Source organism: Scaptodrosophila lebanonensis, unplaced genomic scaffold (genome assembly GCF_003285725.1).
Source record: "Scaptodrosophila lebanonensis strain 11010-0011.00,11010-0021.00 unplaced genomic scaffold, SlebRS2 tig00000136-arrow-arrow-pilon, whole genome shotgun sequence".
Classification (NCBI taxonomy): Eukaryota; Metazoa; Arthropoda; class Insecta; order Diptera; family Drosophilidae; genus Scaptodrosophila; species Scaptodrosophila lebanonensis.
In genome coordinates, this window is record NW_022060586.1 from 200,737 (window position 1) to 219,483 (window position 18,747).

The 18,747-nt window shown below is 40.4% G+C and overlaps 1 protein-coding gene across 1 annotated transcript in view; it reads left to right on the forward strand.

Moving 5' to 3' along the window:
• LOC115629194 (ice-structuring glycoprotein-like) overlaps positions 1-18,747 on the forward strand; it is a 63,351-nt gene that overhangs the window by 18,580 nt on the left and 26,024 nt on the right. The window contains exon 5 of the mRNA XM_030525593.1: positions 3,922-4,362. Coding sequence (XP_030381453.1) covers positions 3,922-4,362 — 441 coding nt within the window. The remainder of the gene's footprint in view (positions 1-3,921; positions 4,363-18,747) is intronic.

Sequence of the window (18,747 nt, forward strand, 5' to 3'; positions counted from 1 at the left end):
CGGTTATAAAGCAGAAGCAAGTAGAGGACGCCTCTCTTAGGCAATGCACGGACAACTCTAGCATCAATGGAATCATATCCTGGAGCCTTGTTTGCCACAAGCCCTTTAAGCTGCATACTTAGCTCTTGAAAAGTGATATGTCGGATAGGCACACCAACATTCACTGGGTTAAGTAGAGCAGCAACTCCAGAGGAGCGAGGAGCACTGCCTTTGTCTAGTGCCTTAGTAGCACTAGCAAGTTTTTTAGCTTTTGCTGCTAGGAGTGCTGCAGCCGCCGCAGCAGCAGATGTAGTGGGAGCCGAGTATACTGGCGAGCCAGGAGGATTTGAGGAGGCGTCTGTAGCCTGGTTTTGCGCATATAATTGGTTAGGCGATTTAGATGCAGGACGTTTAGGGCGTACTCGTTTTGGTGTAGTGCACTAGCACAGATTCACATTTGTAATTTTAGAACGTATTTTTCGAAGGCTTTTATCAATTGTACATTGACTTATGCTGGCGCCGGGGCAAGGAAAAATTTGTAAAATAATTTCCTTGTCTTTTTACGATGCAGACACTTTGTATGGACACTTTTTATAGTTGTTTGGCACAGAAAAAAATTTATAAAAAAATATTTTCAATGTATATTACTCTCAGAGAGAGATTTTTGTGGCACAGGAACAAAAAGTGTAAAAAAATAGTTGCTTTGAAAATTAAATTCGTTGCACTTTATGAGGTTTTAAATTTTATTTCTCATTAATTTATACACAATTTGGAGTTGTAGCAAGTTTGTATGATAATTTTGCAGGTTATTTTTATTCAGAGTAACAAAAATGAATACTCTATATTGTCATATTCGAGTATAAACGACTGATTGAAGAGTTAATATAGAGCACAGACATCGGGCAAAGAAGCAACTCTCGAATGTTTATCGAATTACCTCCAAGGGATATTCCCGAGGCCGAGCTTCCGCCCAGCTCGGCGTAGTACAAATCGTCGTGTACCTACAAACAGGAGAGATTTTAGAAGGCAACAGTACGCAATGGTCCAGCGTAACTGGGATAAACATAAAGGTCGCTGCATCAAATCATTGCTTGAGGGCCCCGATGAGTCGGTAATGCCACCCAGAGAGATGATGGAACCCTATTGGAGGGAAGTAATGACACAACATAACACCTCTTGCTCGAACGCCTACTCCCCATTAAATATGGATCATTTATTAGAACGAGTCTGGAGTCCGATTACTAATCGAGATATCTTAGACTCGCGAGTGTCATTAACTTCTTCTCCTGGAACCTGATTCTCTGGTGTGGAGATTTACCGCTACTCTTCCGAATGGCCCGAACCATCTTCATCCCGAAGATGGCGACGGCATCACGACCGCAAGACTTTCGGCCGATATCGGTACCATCCATCATAGTCAGGCAGCTAAACGCCATTCTCAGTAGGAGGCTTACTTTAGCTGTAGACTGGGATCCGAGGCAACGAGGATTCCAGCCGACTGACGGATGTGCCGATAACGCGACGATTGTAGACCTTGTTCTGCGTTATCACCATAAGATGGCATAAGAAGGCCTCGATGTTAGCAAGACGTTTGATACTATATCACGCTTCGGTTTTAAACGAAAAAGGCAGCACAACGCTCAATAGAGGGGGCTGGTGCTCAGAGGAATTCACTCCTGCTCGCGGCGTAAAGCAGGGTGACCCTCTGTCACCAGTTTTGTTTAATTTGATCATTGATCGGTTTCTCAAATCCTTACCCGGCGAGATTGGTGTTCGTCTTGGACATGCCACAGTAAACGCAGCTGTATTTGCGGATGACATTGTACTTTTTGCTTCCACGCCAAAGGGCCTTCAGTCGCTGTTGGATACCACTGTTTCCTTTATGGGATCAGTCGGGCTTTAAGAGTTAGCCCGATAAGTGATAAGTGTTTCACTGTCAGTATTAAGGGCCAACCCAAACAAAAATGCACGGTTGTTTACCCACGTGCATTCAAGGTCGGTAATCGCGAGTGTCCGGCACTGAAACGCTCGGAGGAGTGGAAGAATCTAGGTATCAATTTCACTGCAGATGGAAGGGCTCGTTACAATCCTTCTAAGGATCTCGGTCCGAAGTTGGAGAGATTAACGCAGTCCCCCCTTAAGCCGCAACAGAGAATGTTCGCTCTACGGACTGTCTTGATTCCACAGCTCTTTCACAAGCTAACCCTTGGGAGTGTGGAATTGGGCGTCTTGAGAAAGACTGATACATTAGTGCGCAGCACGGTTAGGAGGTGGTTGGGCCTTCCTAACGACGTGTGCAACGCATTCTTTCATGCATCCCTCAACGATGGGGGTCTAGGTGTTCCCTCTTTAAGGTCAATAAGCCCAGCATTGCGACTTATAAGGCTCAGCAATGTGACCTGGTCATTCTCCCGGCAGCAGGAGGTGGCCAATAAATTTCTGGACGAAGAGAAGAAGAGGGCCCTTGATAGATGTAAGATGCATGAAGGAATCGTTGACACACGTTAAAAATGTGATGTCTACTGGGCGAACAAGCTGCAATTCTCTGTTGACGGTAAAGGTTTGAGCGAAGCAGCGCGCTACAAACCACAGAATCGGTGGGTTGGTGCACCCACGCGTTTACTTACGGGAAAGGCTTATCATAAAGGAATCAAATTGCGGATTAACGCGCTTCCTACGCGGTCTCGTACACAATAGTGATCGATGTACAGGTTGTGACGGACGGCATATCTTTGGACGGAGCTCACGCGAGCAAAGTCCACAAATACAATCGTCAAGACTGGATAGAAAGCTTGCGGCGTGACTACCAGGCACGTGTGAACATCAAATTTGCAACCGCAACACTAAACTGGCGGGGCATCTGGAGCGGTCATTCCATAAAAGGTTTGATCGCTCTGGATGTCTTAAACGCTGATGATAGCAATATCATCAGTGCCAGAGTAGTTTCGTGCGGAGTCTTCGGCTTCAAGACCTTCATGTTTCACTCCGGTTATTAGGAGTGACCGTGTCGGTTATTCACGTTTCTACGGATGCTTGCTACCTTGGTATAACACCCAAACAAGGTATAAAGTAATAACGGAATTCGGTCCTAACACCTGTCGTCACTACTAAGTACCAGAAACCTACTGGTATGCGGTGGTGTAGGCGCTGGAAGGACCAGACAAAGGTGACATTCCGGATTAAAGAAAAAAAAATAGCAAAATGCCTCGTCATCTAATTAGTGACGCGCATGACTGGATTAACGAGATTCCTACTGTCCCTATCTACTGAGTTTGCTTTAGACGGTCGTCGCGAGCGGACGTGTAAATCGAGTGCGCGCATAGTCGAAATTATCAATTTGCTGATAAGCAAATTACGGTAAAAGTGCCCGCAAAACGTAAACAACTTGTTTACGACAACAAGCTGTTTTAAAAATAGACATTGAGATAAGAAGCTGCGATAAGTGCGAACAATAAGTGTGCTTGTTGAACAATTATGAGTGTCCGTAGCCGCTCTGGTAGTACGAGCGACGCAAGTGACGTCAGTATGTCTGGTGGTACTGCCCGTCGCGGTTGCCCCCGCCAAAAAGCGGCGTCGACGCCAGACCTGTATGGTGACGTAGGCCAAGAAAAGGGTCAAGGAGAAGGCCAGCATTATAGCTGCCCCCTCCGTGTCCCTTGCCATGGCCGCCGGCGCTACGTCATCGTAGTGTGCCGTTCCCGTCGCAGTCGCCGTGCCCGTGGTCACCGAGACCGAAAATGACGTAGCAACGACGTCATCCGCTGTCGCAGCCGCAGCCGCGATCGCTGCCGGCATCGCTGCCGCAGCCGACGCGTCCGCCGCCGTCGCGAAGCCGGTTATCTGCCGCCGTCGCGAGAGCGCTGCCAGCGTTGTCCGCGTCAAATGTCGCTCTGCCGCCTCCCACAGTCGCTCTGCCGCCTCCCACAGTCGCTTCGTACGCAGACACTGCTGCGAGGGCTGCCACCTCCGCTGTCCCGGCCGTACCGCGGTGCTCTGTCGAGAGCATCGTGGCTGGTGGCAGTTCTGCAATACAAGCAGAGCTGTCCGGCATCAAGCGGCAGGTGCGCAATGCTGTGGCGAGGGCGCGCATGGAGCCTGATGCTTCTATAGATGTGCTTGACGCCGCTGCCATGATGCCATATGATGATTTGGTTTTGTCGCTCATGCTAAGAGTCGCGCTGCTTGAGGAAAGGACAAGAAGCACCATTATGCCACCACCAGCTGCGCCTGCTAATGCTGCTCATGTAGCGCAGACATATGCCACCCAGGTGGTTCCTACGCCCCTACCGCGCCTCACCAAGAAGCCGGTCGAGACCTATTCGGCCATAGTTGCCAGCCGGGACCCCAGCGTCTCGCCGAAGGAGATCGTTGAAAAAATGAAGAGTGAGGTGATGCCGGATGTACACATTCGTGTACATGGGATTCACGAGACGAAGCGTGGCAAAGCTATTCTGCGCACGCCGTCCGACAAAGAGATGTGGAAGGCAGTGACCCACAAGAAGTTTAAAGAAGCAGGGCTAACCACTCCACTCTCGCCAAGCCGTCCACTTGGAGACTAAGAGGTGGTCTGTTACGGATGGAGAAACAGTCAACTTGACGATAGAGTTGGACGAAACTGCAGCAGCCATCATAGAGAGGACTGACAAGGTGTATATCACACACCATGCATACAGGTGCCGTAGGCTTATACGCACGTATGCCTGCCACAGGTGCGTCAGTTTCGACCATAAAGTGTCGGAATACCGCGCAACTGTGGTTTGCCGCCGGTGTGGAGAGACCGGCCACACAGCATTATTTAATACGATACAATGTTTGTTTAATGAAAGGGTGAGAATGAAAATAATAAACTCGGTTTACATCGTTTAACGTCAAATGAAAAACATAGAACATATATTATATATATTACCACTGTTTCCTTTATGGGATCAGTCGGACTAACCCTTAATTCTGACAAGTGTTTCACTGTAAGTATTAAGGGCCAACCCAAATAAAAATATACGGTTGTTTACCCGCGTGCATTTAAGGTTGGTAATCGCGAGTGTCCGGCACTGGAACGCTCGGAGGAGTGGAAGTATTTAGGCATCAATTTCACCACAGATGGGAGGGCTCGTTACAATCCTTATAAGGACCTGGGTCCGAAGTTGGAGATATTAACGCAGCCCCCCCTTAAGCCGCAACAGAGAATGTTCTCTCTACGGACTGTCCTGATTCCACAGCTTTATCACAAGCTAACCCTTGGGAGTGTGGAAAGACAGACACGTTAGTGCGTAGCACGGTTTGGAGATGGTTGGGCCTATCTAACGACGTGTGCAACGCATTCTTTCATGCATCCCTCAACGATGGGGGTCTAGGTGTTCCCTCTTTGAGGTGAATAAGTCCAGCACTGCGACTCATAAGGCTCAGCAGTGTGACCTGGTCATTCTTCTGACAGCAGGAGGTGGCCAATAAATTTCTGGACGAAGACAAAAAGAGGGCCTTTGATAGATGTAAGGTGCAGATGTAAGAAACAAGAGAAACGCTACAGTCGAGCGAGCCCAACAGTGAAAGACGGACGGACATGACTAGATCGATTTATCTCGTCATGCTGATTCAGTATATACAAGGTGCGTTCTAAAGTATACAAGACTTTTTGAATCTAGCGCCCCCCGGTGGCGCTTTTATATGTCGACTGGTGAGTTAGAATCTGCTATCTTTATCGATTGCCCGGTGAGAATTTCATGACATTTCATCGATTTCAAGTGAAGTTATTGCGTTTTAAGTGTCAGTAGGTTTGTGTTATCGGTGCGAAAATGAGCTTCGAACAAAGAGCCAACATTAAATTTTGTTTTAAAATTGGTAAAATTTTAACCGAAACATTTCAATAGATGGAACAAGTTTATGGTGATGATTGCTTATCCCGTAGCAAACCACTCGTGTGGTTTCAACGTTTTCAAAGTGGTCGTGATCATCAATCGACGCTTGTGACAGATTATTTGACCAAAAATCACATTTTAACCATTATCCACTCGCCGTATTCACCTGATACGGCACCGTGCGACTTCTACCTTTTCGGAAAAATGCATTTGCCCATGAAAGGAAAGCGTTATGCAGACGTAGAGGCCATTCAAAAGGCTTGCACCGGCATACTGGCGGCCATACCGGCCAACGAGCTAAAACGCTCGATCGACATGCTTTTGGATTGTGCAAAAAGCTGTATTGAAGCAGAAGGAGACTACTTCGATTAAAATAAATTGATTTTGCCGAAAAAAACATTTGTTCTGTTTTTTTTTTAAGTCCTGTTTACTTTGGAACACACCTTGTATATACTTTATGGGGTTGGAGATGCTTCCTTCTGCATGTTACATACTTTGCACAAGCCTAATATACCCTTTTTACCCTACGGGTACAGGGCATAATAACGTGGAGGCAAAAGGGTACAACTAAGAAAGAAATTAAAAGAAACTATTCAACTAGTTTTAATCACTAAAGGGAAAGAGCGAAATAGTTTTTTAAGAGAAGCGGAAAATATAAAGCTTAAGATAAACAAGTAAAAAAGCTAAAGTCGGGTGTGCCGACTCTGAAATACTCTGTAAATATGTTTAGAATATTTGTAGATATTAAAAAAATTAAGAAAATTAAAAAAAAAAGTCGTATAGCGTATACACATAAGGCATCTTTGTGCAAAATTTGGTGTCTCTAGCTCTTATAGTCTCTGAGACCCAGGTGTTCATACGGACAGACAGGGCTAGATCGAATCGTCTCGTCACACTGATCAAGAATATATATACTTTGTGGGGTCTGCCACACCTCCTTCTGCCTGTTACATTTTTCACCTCCCGGAAACCTAATATACTCTTGTAAATTTCATGTGCAGAGTATAATAAGAAAATCTGTCGCTCATATGTAGCATAACTTATTTACTATATAATTAAGAACAAATATACGCAGGTACAAAAATGTAAGTGTATGACTAAATAAAAGTGTACGTATGCTTACGTGCAGGGTTGTCCACATGTACCTGCGGGTATACAAAAAATGTAAACTCTTACTAAGATTAAATGAAATAAAATACCACTGATAAACTGAAACAAATACTGTGAAACCATGTGAAAACTGCTTGCTAAAAACTTTCCAGCCGTTGAGAACTGCGACAAAGGAGCTTTAGCGGGTGGCACTTTTCCATATGCAACTCCAAACTCCTTACACTAATACATAAAAGGTCAGTTTGAGAAACTCTTCGTTACGATAATAAATGCCAAACGGCACCGTTCCGGTTTGCCAGCTGACTTGTAAATTTCGTCCAGTTTTCTCTTCAGCTGCTTCACTTCGATGTTGTCAACCTGATGGAGTTGGCCATCACCAACGCCATCGCGGTAAAAGAGAATGCGTTCCGGCAACACACCGTGGTGCTCCCGGTATGCTTCTAAAGATAGTGTCATGTTCATAGCCATCTGATCCGACAACTCTTGACCCTACATGCGCTCAGTAACCGCTGAAAAGTAACGCCCTGAGGTCCTCATGTCCATGGTAGCCAGATTTGTTTTTGTTCTTCAAAGAGTGGCAGACATAATTTGTTTTTTATACCCTGTACCCAAAGGGTACAAGGGTATATTAGTTTTGTGCGAGTGCACATGGAACACACAGAAGGAGGCTTGGTAGACCCCACAAAGTATATATATTCTTGATTAGCATGACAAGCCGAGTCGATATAGCCATGTCCGTCTGTCTGTCCGTCTGTCTGTCTGTCTGTCTGTATGAACGCAAGGATCTCCGAAAGTATAAGAGCTAGAATAACCAAACTATATGGTATACAGATTCTCCTGAGACCGAGAAAGGACGAGTTTGTTCATTTTTTCTGATCCACCCCCCCCCTCCCCCCCACTTAACGATTTTCTATAACTCCCGTAATTCTTGGAATTCTTTGAACTAAAATTTGGTAGTCATATTAGGTTAGTAATTATATATCCGTATACCAAGTTTTATTATGATAGAATGATCGGAAAGAAAGTTATAGCCATATAACCAGACCCAATGCACACATACATACATATGTACAAGTACACAAACACGCATAAGGCACGATTCTGATGTAAATGTAAATGTATGTATGCATGCATGGAATATTTTATATTTAATTAGTTAATATTTAGTTAATTAATTAAATTAATTTAGTTAATTAATTTAATTTAATTAATTAATTAAAATACTTTTTTGTGGGGTGGTACAGGGTATTTAAGAGTTGAGCCTGCTCGACTTTAGCATTCCTTTCTTGTTAAATTTTATTCTTTTATTCAAGAGTTGAGCTGTGTTCACAAAAGTGAACAAGGTTTCAGAGATTATCATAGGGAACACAAGCAGTAGGTAGGCTAAACAAAATCTCGGTCTAAAAATGGCCGCATTCAGCAGCGCTTCGGACCAACGCATGCATATGGAGCGACAGCGGTTAAGGGCGGGTGCACAATGCACTAAATAAGGAAAATGATTGAAATACATATGGAGGGGAACACCACTTGACACGGTCAGGATAGAATAAGACAAAAAATGTAAAATTACAGTGAGTGCAATGTTTAGAGAATAAAAGAAAAATATTTAATTGTTAGTACATAAGTAGAAACTAGTACATAAGCTAAACAAGTAAAAAAGCTAAAAAAAATTGGATCGATTTTACCTCTCTCGGTATTCGAACTCACGTAAAGGGTGTATAATTGCACATTTACATAGCAATTGCGTCTGTGTGAGTGTATGTATGCCTATGCGCATCAATTCGTGTCTGTGTAAGCATTTTCGCAGTCAACCAAACAGCAACATCAACAACAGCCGCGGGCAGCGCTTGAGCAGCGCTGCAGCAGCAAATATATTTATGGCTGTAACTTGTTAAATCGGTCTATAATAGTGAAACTTGGCATACGGACACATAATTACTAACTGGGGGTATTTTCAAAATTTTAGTTCGAAATTCCAAGAATTACGGGAGTTAGAAAAAAACGCATTTGCGAGGGAGGGGGGAGGGAGGGAAATTCCAAAATATACATTTTCTGCGTATTCACACAAGGCATCTTGGACTAAAATTTGGTGTGCCTAGGTCTTATAGTCTCCGAGATATAGGCGATTATACGAATGGAAAATCGGGAAAACCCCCATAGGGGGGAAGTGGGGGGGGGAAAATCAAAAAAATAAAACAAACTCGTATAGAATACACACATAACGCATCTTTGTGGAAAATTTGGTGTCTCTATCTCTTATAGTCTCTGAGATCCAGGTGTTCATACGGACGGACAGACGGACAGACAGACAGACAGGGCTAGATCGACTCGTCTTGTCACGCTGATCAATAATATATATACTTTGTGGGGTCTGCCACGCCTCCTTCTGCCTGTTACATTTTTCAGCTCCCGCAAACCTAATATACTCTTGTACATTTCATGTACAGAGTATAAAAATTATATAAATACTGAAGGAATTTCAGGAATAAAATCAGAATTAAATTAGCAAGCAACTATTTACATCTTTTGTCCTTCGAGGTCGAAAACGAGGTCGGCAAAAGCGGTCCCATCCGAACTAGATGCCGGAAAAGATGTCAGAACGAAAAAATAAAAGTTAAAGGCAAATAAAAAGCCAAAACCATAAAGTCCATAGCCTTTAAAATAGAAAAGGATGTAAAAATACCAGGCCAAGATGCCTTATGTGAATAAGCAGAAAATGTGTACCACAATTCGTGGTCTCACATAACTCTCGTAATTCGTCGGTATGCCAAGTTTCACTATGATAGACCGATTTAACAAGAAGTTATAGCCATAAATATATTTGCTGCCCAAGCGCTGCAGGTAAAGTCTGAAAACGAAATTGAAGCTGCGGCTGCGGTTGAAGCTGCAAAACAGCAAAAGAACAAAATGCACAAATACATACATATGTATTTGTATAAATATATGTGCACACACAAATTAACTGCGCAGAAGCGACGCAGATCAACCGTCTCTGTTGACTGCCCCTCCGCATATGAATTGATGAATCGCTCACAGATAGCACGAATGCGACAGCTCCCATTCGGCTCAGCAGAAGTGCGACAGCTCCCATTCGGCTCATAGCCGAACAGCTAGCACACTTTTTATTAGCGGACTGCAACCATTCGTTCTCTTTCCGCAGCATTTTCTGCTCTCTCTCCAACAATTCGTTCTCTTTTCTTAATAAATTCAACTCTCTTTCACACAACTGTAATTTTTTGGCGTCACTATGGCGGGCGTCATTGCTTAATTGGTTGCTAGCCTAGGTGACTGTTATGTCTGCATTCTTTTCCGTGGCGTGTATGAATTTTTGTTGGTCGCCGGCTTTCTGTTGAACGTTTCTGCATATTGATGGCATACAGTGAAGAGATTTTGCATACATATTTTAAAGCTGACAATATTTATTTATTTGTTTTATTTTATTTGTTAACCTTATCCTAGCATTACAAGTATCAGGTTACTTTTAAATTATTACGCTAGTCATTACAGGAATAATATTTGTAATGATAGCTTTCGTTAGATTTATGCTCTCTTCTGCTCTTTTATATACATATGTATGTATGTATGTATGTACGATGTTAGTTCTGTTAGAAATACATGTGAAATTAATGATAGGTTACTAAATTTATTTATAACTAGCAGGTCTTGCCCGTCTTTGCTGGGCTAAGTAAAATGTGTGTTGACGCCGAAAGCTGATATAAATTAAATTCACATTAATTCCTCATGGCCGGGGGAATATTTATGTAAAGAAGATGCCTTGCTATAATTATTAGTAGTATTGTAAACCGATTTGAATTACTTAACCGATATTTCGTTGTTTATGTAAATAGCTGACTGATAAGAAACCCACGAATGTAATTGAAATGTAACAGATATCGATGTATTGGAGTTGTATCGATTGTGTGCATAAAAGGCACACGCCCACACCTAGGCTAAGCATCATCATTAGAATAAAAACTCGTTTCCGACTTAGTTAAATCAGCAGCCAATCGGCTTTTTATTTGCGAGAATTTTCGATCCGCATCTGATTTGGAAGTTGCGGAATCAATGTGCTTAAAATTATAAGTTTAATTACTATATGATATTCTTCTTTCGACGCTCTCTAACGTTTTTTAAAGAGTTCATTTTCCAAATAGCAAATATAGTACAATAATAATAACAATACAATGGTTATACGTACATACATACATATGTACATATCTTCGTTACGCACCGGGCGGACTGCCAGTCCTGACTTTCTCAGCATGTTGTACGCACGGTCGAGTTATCCCCGAAAAGACCGACGCTGGACATTTAATTTTGATTTATAAATCGGAACGTCCCGGCAAAATTGGAGCGTTCGGCAACGCTGATATGTACATACATTTAAATTTTTCATGCAGGTGTTATCCGCCTATATACTTGTACATACATACATATATAAGTATGTATTACATTTTTTAATTCAACACTAATTTGTGTCTTCAATTCCAAATATGATTGTTGTGAATGTAAAAGGTGTGTTTCTGCTTTTGTAAATCGCATGAATACACTCACAAAATAGGCTTAACGGTAAATGTTTAAATATAAACATGCACAATACCAAGGTATTGTTTTTATGTGAAAATGTAAAATTTAAGTTAAGAGAATGTAGTTTCCTTTTTGAAACCAGACACAAATCTATAAATATGTCACTTGCGCATATATGTACATATAAGCAGATCATAAAAGTCAGTACACGCACAAGTGAGTGCAAGGAAAAAGGGTCGCTGAAACCCAAGACAGACAGACCATAAACAATGTAAGCATCTGGTATCGACTAGTGCGATATCATATGCAGGTCACAGATTGAAACCACCTATAGAAAATACAGTCCACATACACATAAGAGAAGGAATTATAAAACCAATGTAAATCAAAGGGACTGCAGAAAGAAAGTGTAGATGTAGAATATAGAAAATAAGTGTAGATCTTAAGCAACAATTGTGTATAAAATAAGCAATATTTTCAATAATAAAACAGTTCAAATTTTGAATTCAAACAATGAAGGTGTTTCCTTTGGATTCCCATTCATTTTAGTCCTTCGAGCCTTTGTGGCAATCTGTTTTTTTCCCCCACCAGTTAGCTAAAAATAAAAAACTCTATTCTCTCCCACCAGTGGTAAGATACAAAGTATAAAAATAATACAAAAAATAAATAAATATATATATATATATATATATATATATATATATATATATATATATATATATATATATATATATATATATATATATATATGTATATAAATTGATTTAACAAGTGCGGCTCCAGAACATCGGGAGAGTGAAAAATATATAAATTTTGTTTGAAAAATTGTTTGAAAAAAAAGGCGTTTCCCGAGGCCCAAAAAACCGCTAGAAAAAAAGTAAAGTGTGTGTGCCGATTAAAGCCAGGCGATCGACGACGCACGTGCAGGTGCTTTAACGTTGTTACTCTGCCGCGGGTATGCTCGCCGGCCAGAGTTTACTGAAATAATAATAAATATTAGGCACCCCAAAGTGCCGAGGCGTCCGCTTAAATAAAGAGGGCGGTATGCCGAAATCCGTTTCACGTTTTCCTTTATTTAACTAAAATTTACAGCCCGCGCTTCAGTGCGCGTTTTACTTTGGGCAAAACCAGAAAAGAACTCCCTAAAAAAACCATATTCATCAACTTACAACTACTTTCGGCATCGAACTAAATCATCAACTTAAAACTACAAGTACTTTCGGCATCGTGACGACGCACGGCTGCCAGCTACGTAACGCGTCGTTACAGTGCATAAAGAAGTAGCGGCGGAGCATGGGGGAGAATCAAGTGGTCGACAGCGGCGGAGCAGGGAGAGAATCAAGTGGTCGACGACGTATACGTGTAGCGTGCACAAAGAAGCAGCGACGGAGCAAGTAGCAAGGACCCAGGCGATCGGCGACGTGTACGTGCAGCGTGCATAAAGAGGAGGCGACGACACGGAATCGGCAGCGGAAGCAGATTTCAATTTTAACAGCATACATTTACATCACGTACCTATGCGTGTTTATATGCGTGTATGTATGCAGCACAAAGTTCAACCAAAGCAGCAACAACAACAACAGCTGCAGGCAGCGCATGAGCAGCGATTTTACTTATGGCTATAACTTTCTTCAGCATTGACCTATCATGATGAAATTTGGCACACGGACACATTAGTACTAACTGGATTGATTTCAAAATTCCGAGAATTACGGAAGTTATAAGAAAAAACACGAATTGCGGGGGAGTGGGGGGGTGCATCGAAAATAAACTCATACTTGTACTTTCTCAGTCTTAGGAGAATATGGAAACCAAGTTGGGTTATTCTAGCTCTTATACTTTCTGAGATCCTTGCGTTCATACGGACAGACAGACGGACGGACGGACAAGGCTATATCCACTCGGCTTCTCAACCTGATCAAGAATATATATACTTTGTGGGGTCTGCCACGCCTCCTTCTGTGTGTTACATACATGCGCACAAAACTAGTATAGCCTTTCACCCTTTGGGTACAGGCTATAAAAAGTAGTTAAAGAAAATATGGACCAAACCAAGCAAGACGTAAATTATCAGCAGCTAAAAAAAGATTTTAAAGAAAATGTCGATCAGCTAAGGAGCTATTTGGACGAGGTTAAGAATGACCTCAGAGAAGGAAATACGGAAATATTAGACATTAGAAAAAACAAGGTGGAGTTTTTGTGGCAAAGGACTCACAAGAAAATATGTGAGCTTAGAAAATTCGAGACTAATGCATACTTTGAAGAAGGAGTATGTGAATTAGAGTTTGATGTTAAAATATTGTAAGCGCTGTAGAGAAAAAAATTAAAGTAAATTTGGTGGACGAAGGGAAGATTGAAGGAGCAGGTATCAAGGAAAAATTTGATGACCTCCCGATACTTCCAAAAATACAGGTACCTATCTTTTATGGTGACCCAAAAGAGTGGGACCTATTTTCGGAGTTATTTATAGAACTCATTTATGCAAGAGAGGACCTCATTCGCTCTCTGAAGTTTAATTATTTAAAAACCGCATTCAAAGGAGAAGCAAGGAGCATGGTCGCTCATTTATTATCAGGTTCGGGTGAGAACTATGAAGCCGCTTGGGACCTACTAACCAAGCGGTATGAAAATAAAAGAAAAATATTTTTCGATCAGCTTAATCGTTTGATGGACCTTCCCATCCTAAACAACGATTCAGCTAAACATGTCAAAATTTTTATCGATACGTTAAATGAATCAATACATTTAATTAAAATGAAATCACAGTTATCAGAAGAAGTTGATGTGATCTTTGCCCACATGGTTTTGAGAAAATTTAATAGAGAGACACTGCAGTCCTACGAAAACCATGTAAAGCGAACCAAAGAAATTCAGTTATTGGGCGATGTAATAGGATATTTAGAGCAACGATTTAATTCGTTAAGCTCGGTGAACGACGAGGAGAAGAAAACAGTCAAAAAGACATTTATGAATGTAAAGGAGAATTGTCCGGTTTGCAAAATGCAGGGACATAGCATAGTACAGTGCTATAAATTTAAGGGAATGAGTCCATTTGAAAGAGCTGAGATAGCAAAGAAAGTACAATTATGCTCAAGGTGCCTTAAGCACTCTATGAAACTCTAAGTGCCTTAAGTACACTTATTTCAGAGGAAGCAGCCCAAATTTTAAAACTGCCCAGAATAAAAACTCAAACAGAAATAAGTGGAGTATCCTCCACGGAAACAATTATATCTAAAAACAAAGTAGCGCTATGCAAAGGAACTCGAGACAACTATAAGCAGCCTTTAAAAGTTGAAGCAATTGTCCTGCCAAAACTCATGAAGGCTCTTCCGTCTACATCGATGAATATCGATAAAACAAAGTGGCACAGTTATGTATTAGCTGATCCTAATTTTGATAAACCAAGTAGAGTAGATGTTATATTAGATGCCGACTTGTATACTCATATTCTAAAGAATGGGGCTGTGAAAATGGATGGGCTTCTTGGGCAAAACACAGATTTTGGCTGGATTATATCCGGATGCACCAAATCAAAAGGCGAAAATACCATAATGTCAGCAACTATTGAGGTTAAAGACCTCGAAAGATTTTGGGAATTAGAAAGTGAGGATAATGAGGAAACAGAAGCAGATCTTTGCGAGAACAATTTTATTGAAACCACAAAAAGAGATGTCAGTGGAAGGTATATTGTTACAATTCCGTTTAAAGAAGACTAGAACTTGGGAGATTCCAAAGCACAAGCGATGGCACGTTTTGTCAACCTTGAGAAGAAATTTTATTATTTAAAGTTCATGAAAGAATATATGGAATTAGGGCACATGGTTGAATCGAATAGGGAAGGGGCTTATTTTTTACCCCATCAGGCAGTGATCAGAGACTCAAACCTTACAACTAAATTAAGAGTGGTTTTTGATGCATCAGCCAAAACCACAAACAATAAAAGTCTAAATAACATCATGTGGATCGGTCCAAGAATCCAAGGAGATATATTTGATATATTAACCAAATGGCGAAAATGGCAGTTTGTAGTATCTGCGGACATTGAGAAAATGTACCGTCAAGTAAATATACATAAGGACGACCAGCAATACCTACACATTTTGTGTAGGTACAGCTTCGGCACCATATTTGGCCACCAAAGTCCTTAAGGATATTGCTGATAAATGCAAAAATAGGGAAATTGGAGAAATAATTTTAAATGATTTTTACAAGTATATGGACGATCTTCTGACAGGAGCGAACTCGGTAGCAGATGCAAAATTCAAAGCTAAAAATGTCTTTGAAGAGTTGCAAAGGTTCGGACTCACCTTAAGAAAGTGGATAGCAAATGTATCAGATATTTTAGAAACCGTTGACAACACAAGGGAAAATCAAGTATTGAGTATTGAAGAAAATTAGTCTATAAAAACACTAGGACTTCAGTGGGAACTTATCAAAGATGAATTCAAGTTTCACGTCAATTATAATAGCTCCAAAAAAGTAAATAAGAGACTTGTCTTGTCTACACTAGCCAAAATTTACGATCCTTTAGTTTGGTTGTCTCCAGTGACAATTGTGGGAAAACTATTTATGCAGAAACTATGGGTTGACGAACAAAGCTGGGATCAAGAGGTATCTAATGATGTTGCTAACGAATGGAAATTATACCAAGATAATTTAAAAATGCTGGAAAGAATTAGAATACCAAGATGGATTAAGACTCACGTCAATCTCAAGTTGGAGATACATAGGTTTGCGGATGCATCTGAAAAAGCATACGCTTCTGTAGTATACGCTAAAGTAGGTACCTCAGTTATGATAATAGCGAGCAAAACTAAAGTCAATCCAAAAAAGAATAGAAAAACCATCCCAAAGTTAGAATTATGTGCCGCCCATCTATTAGCGAAACTAATTGAAAGGATCAAAGAATCCATAACAGGGGCATCTGAAGACAATCCTGCTGATATAGCCTCAAGATTTGTTCTATTAAGTTAAAAAATTGCGAAACTTGGTGGACAGGTCCTAAATGGCTAAGCAAACCTATAAAAGATTGGCCTCAGCAGAAAACATATGAAGACAAAGTTACAGTCAGTTTAATATTAAAAAATACAGAAAATGGCATTATAACGGAAGTTTTAGAAAAATATTCTTGTATACAAAAATTACAAAAAATAGTAGCTTACATATTGAGATTTATTGACATTGTAGTCAAAAAAATGACTTACCCTTCATATTCGACTTTGAAGGAGTTTAAGGAAGCCAGAGTCCAAATAATAAAACAACAGCAAGCTCTTCAATTTAGCTCAGAAATAAACTCTTTAATTCAAAAAAGGGGAATTGAAACAAAAAATAAAATATTGAGCTTGAACCCTTTCTTGGACGAAAATGGGTTACTTCGAGTAGGTGGTAGGCTGCAGAACGCCAATGCAAGATTCGAGGTTAAACATCCACTTATTTTGAATAAGTGCCATTTATCGTTACTAATAATTAAAAATGCGCACACGGAAACGTTACATGGTGGAAATTAACCTAATGAAGAATTATATCCAAAGGAAATATTGGATATTTGGGTTAAAAATTCCTTGAAAAAGTATTTGAAAGGATGTGTTACTTGTTCAAGGTATCAGCAAAATACCGCAGAGCAAATAATGGGAAATCTTCCAAAGCATAGGGTTACAGTTGCATTTCCGTTTTTGAATACAGCAGTCGATTATGCAGGACCTTATTATATAAAATGTTCCAGAAATCGTGGACAAAAACAAGTAAAAAGCTAAAGTCGGGTGTCCCGACTTTGAAATACTCTGTACATATGTTTACAATAATTATAAAAATAAAAAAAATTAAGAGAATAAAAAAAAAATGTGATCGATTTTACCTCTCTCGGTATTCGAACTCACGTAAAGGGTTTATAATTGCACATTTACATAGCAATTGCATCTGTGTGAGTGTATGTATGCCTATGCGCATCTATTCGTGTTTGTGTAAGCGTTTTCGCAGTCAACCAAACAGCAACATCAACAACAGCCGCGGGCAGCGCTTGAGCAGCGCTGCAGCAGCAAATATATTTATGGCTATAACTTCTTGGTAAATCGGTCTATCATAGTAAAACTTGGCATACGGACACATTTTAACTAACTGGGGGTATTTGCAAAATTTTAGTTCGAAATTCCAAGAATTACGGGAGTTACGATTTGCGGGGTAGAGGGGGGAGGGAGGGAAATTCCAAAATATAAATTTTCTGCGTATTCACATAAGGCATCTGGGACTAAAATTTGGTGTTCCTAGGTCTTATAGTCTCCGAGATATAGGCGATTATACAAATGGAAAATCGGGAAAACCCCCATAGGGGGGAAGTGGAGGGAAAATCAAAAAAATAAAACAAACTCGTATAGAATACACACATAAGGAAAAGCAAAAAGTAGAACCAAGGCAAGATAGACCTATTAGAGGACATAAATTATCTAAATTAGGGGTCGTCATAGCGATGTTATTGCTATTTAGCCATGCGTCAAGCTCAACTCTTGAATCTAAAGAGAAAAAGTGGACAATAGAAAAACTCAATAATAGCACAGCTATATATTTGGACTCAATGGGTGAAGTGGAAATAACAGCCTCTTCTTGGGATCTTGTTATATTTTATGACATGAACGTATATTTTCAAATGCTAGTAAAAGGTAGTCAATTATTACAAAAAATGCGAGCTGTTTGCGACTAACTCCATAGTTTTGAATACCAGTGCAATTTAGTCCTTGACAACATGCAAAAACAAATCAGAAGTTTAGGATACGATAATCAACTTTTCATGACACAAAGCAAATCAAGGAATAGACGGGCACCGTTCGAATTTATGGGCTCCCTGTACCATATATTATTTGGTATAATGGATGAGGAAGATAGAAAACAAATGGAAGAAAATATGATAAACCTTTTAGAGAATCAACATAACTTAAAAGAACTAGCGAAAAGGCAAACAGTGGTAGATTCTACGGTAAATGTCCTCAAAAGAACAACTACGGAAATAAACATGAATTTTAAAGGTATGAATGAAAGGATTGAAAACATGACAGAAATCCTAAAGGAGAACTACTATGTATACAAAGAATCAATCAACTTCTTCATGATTACAAAACAATTGAGCTCCTTGCTCGAAGAATGGGAAAAAATTCAAACATCGGTCATAAATCTGCTTATTGATATCAACCATGGTAGGCTGAATCCAAACATCCTTAAACCAAATCAATTAAACAATGAAATTATAAAAATAAAGGAAAGATTATCAGAAAAGTTAGTCTTGCCAGGC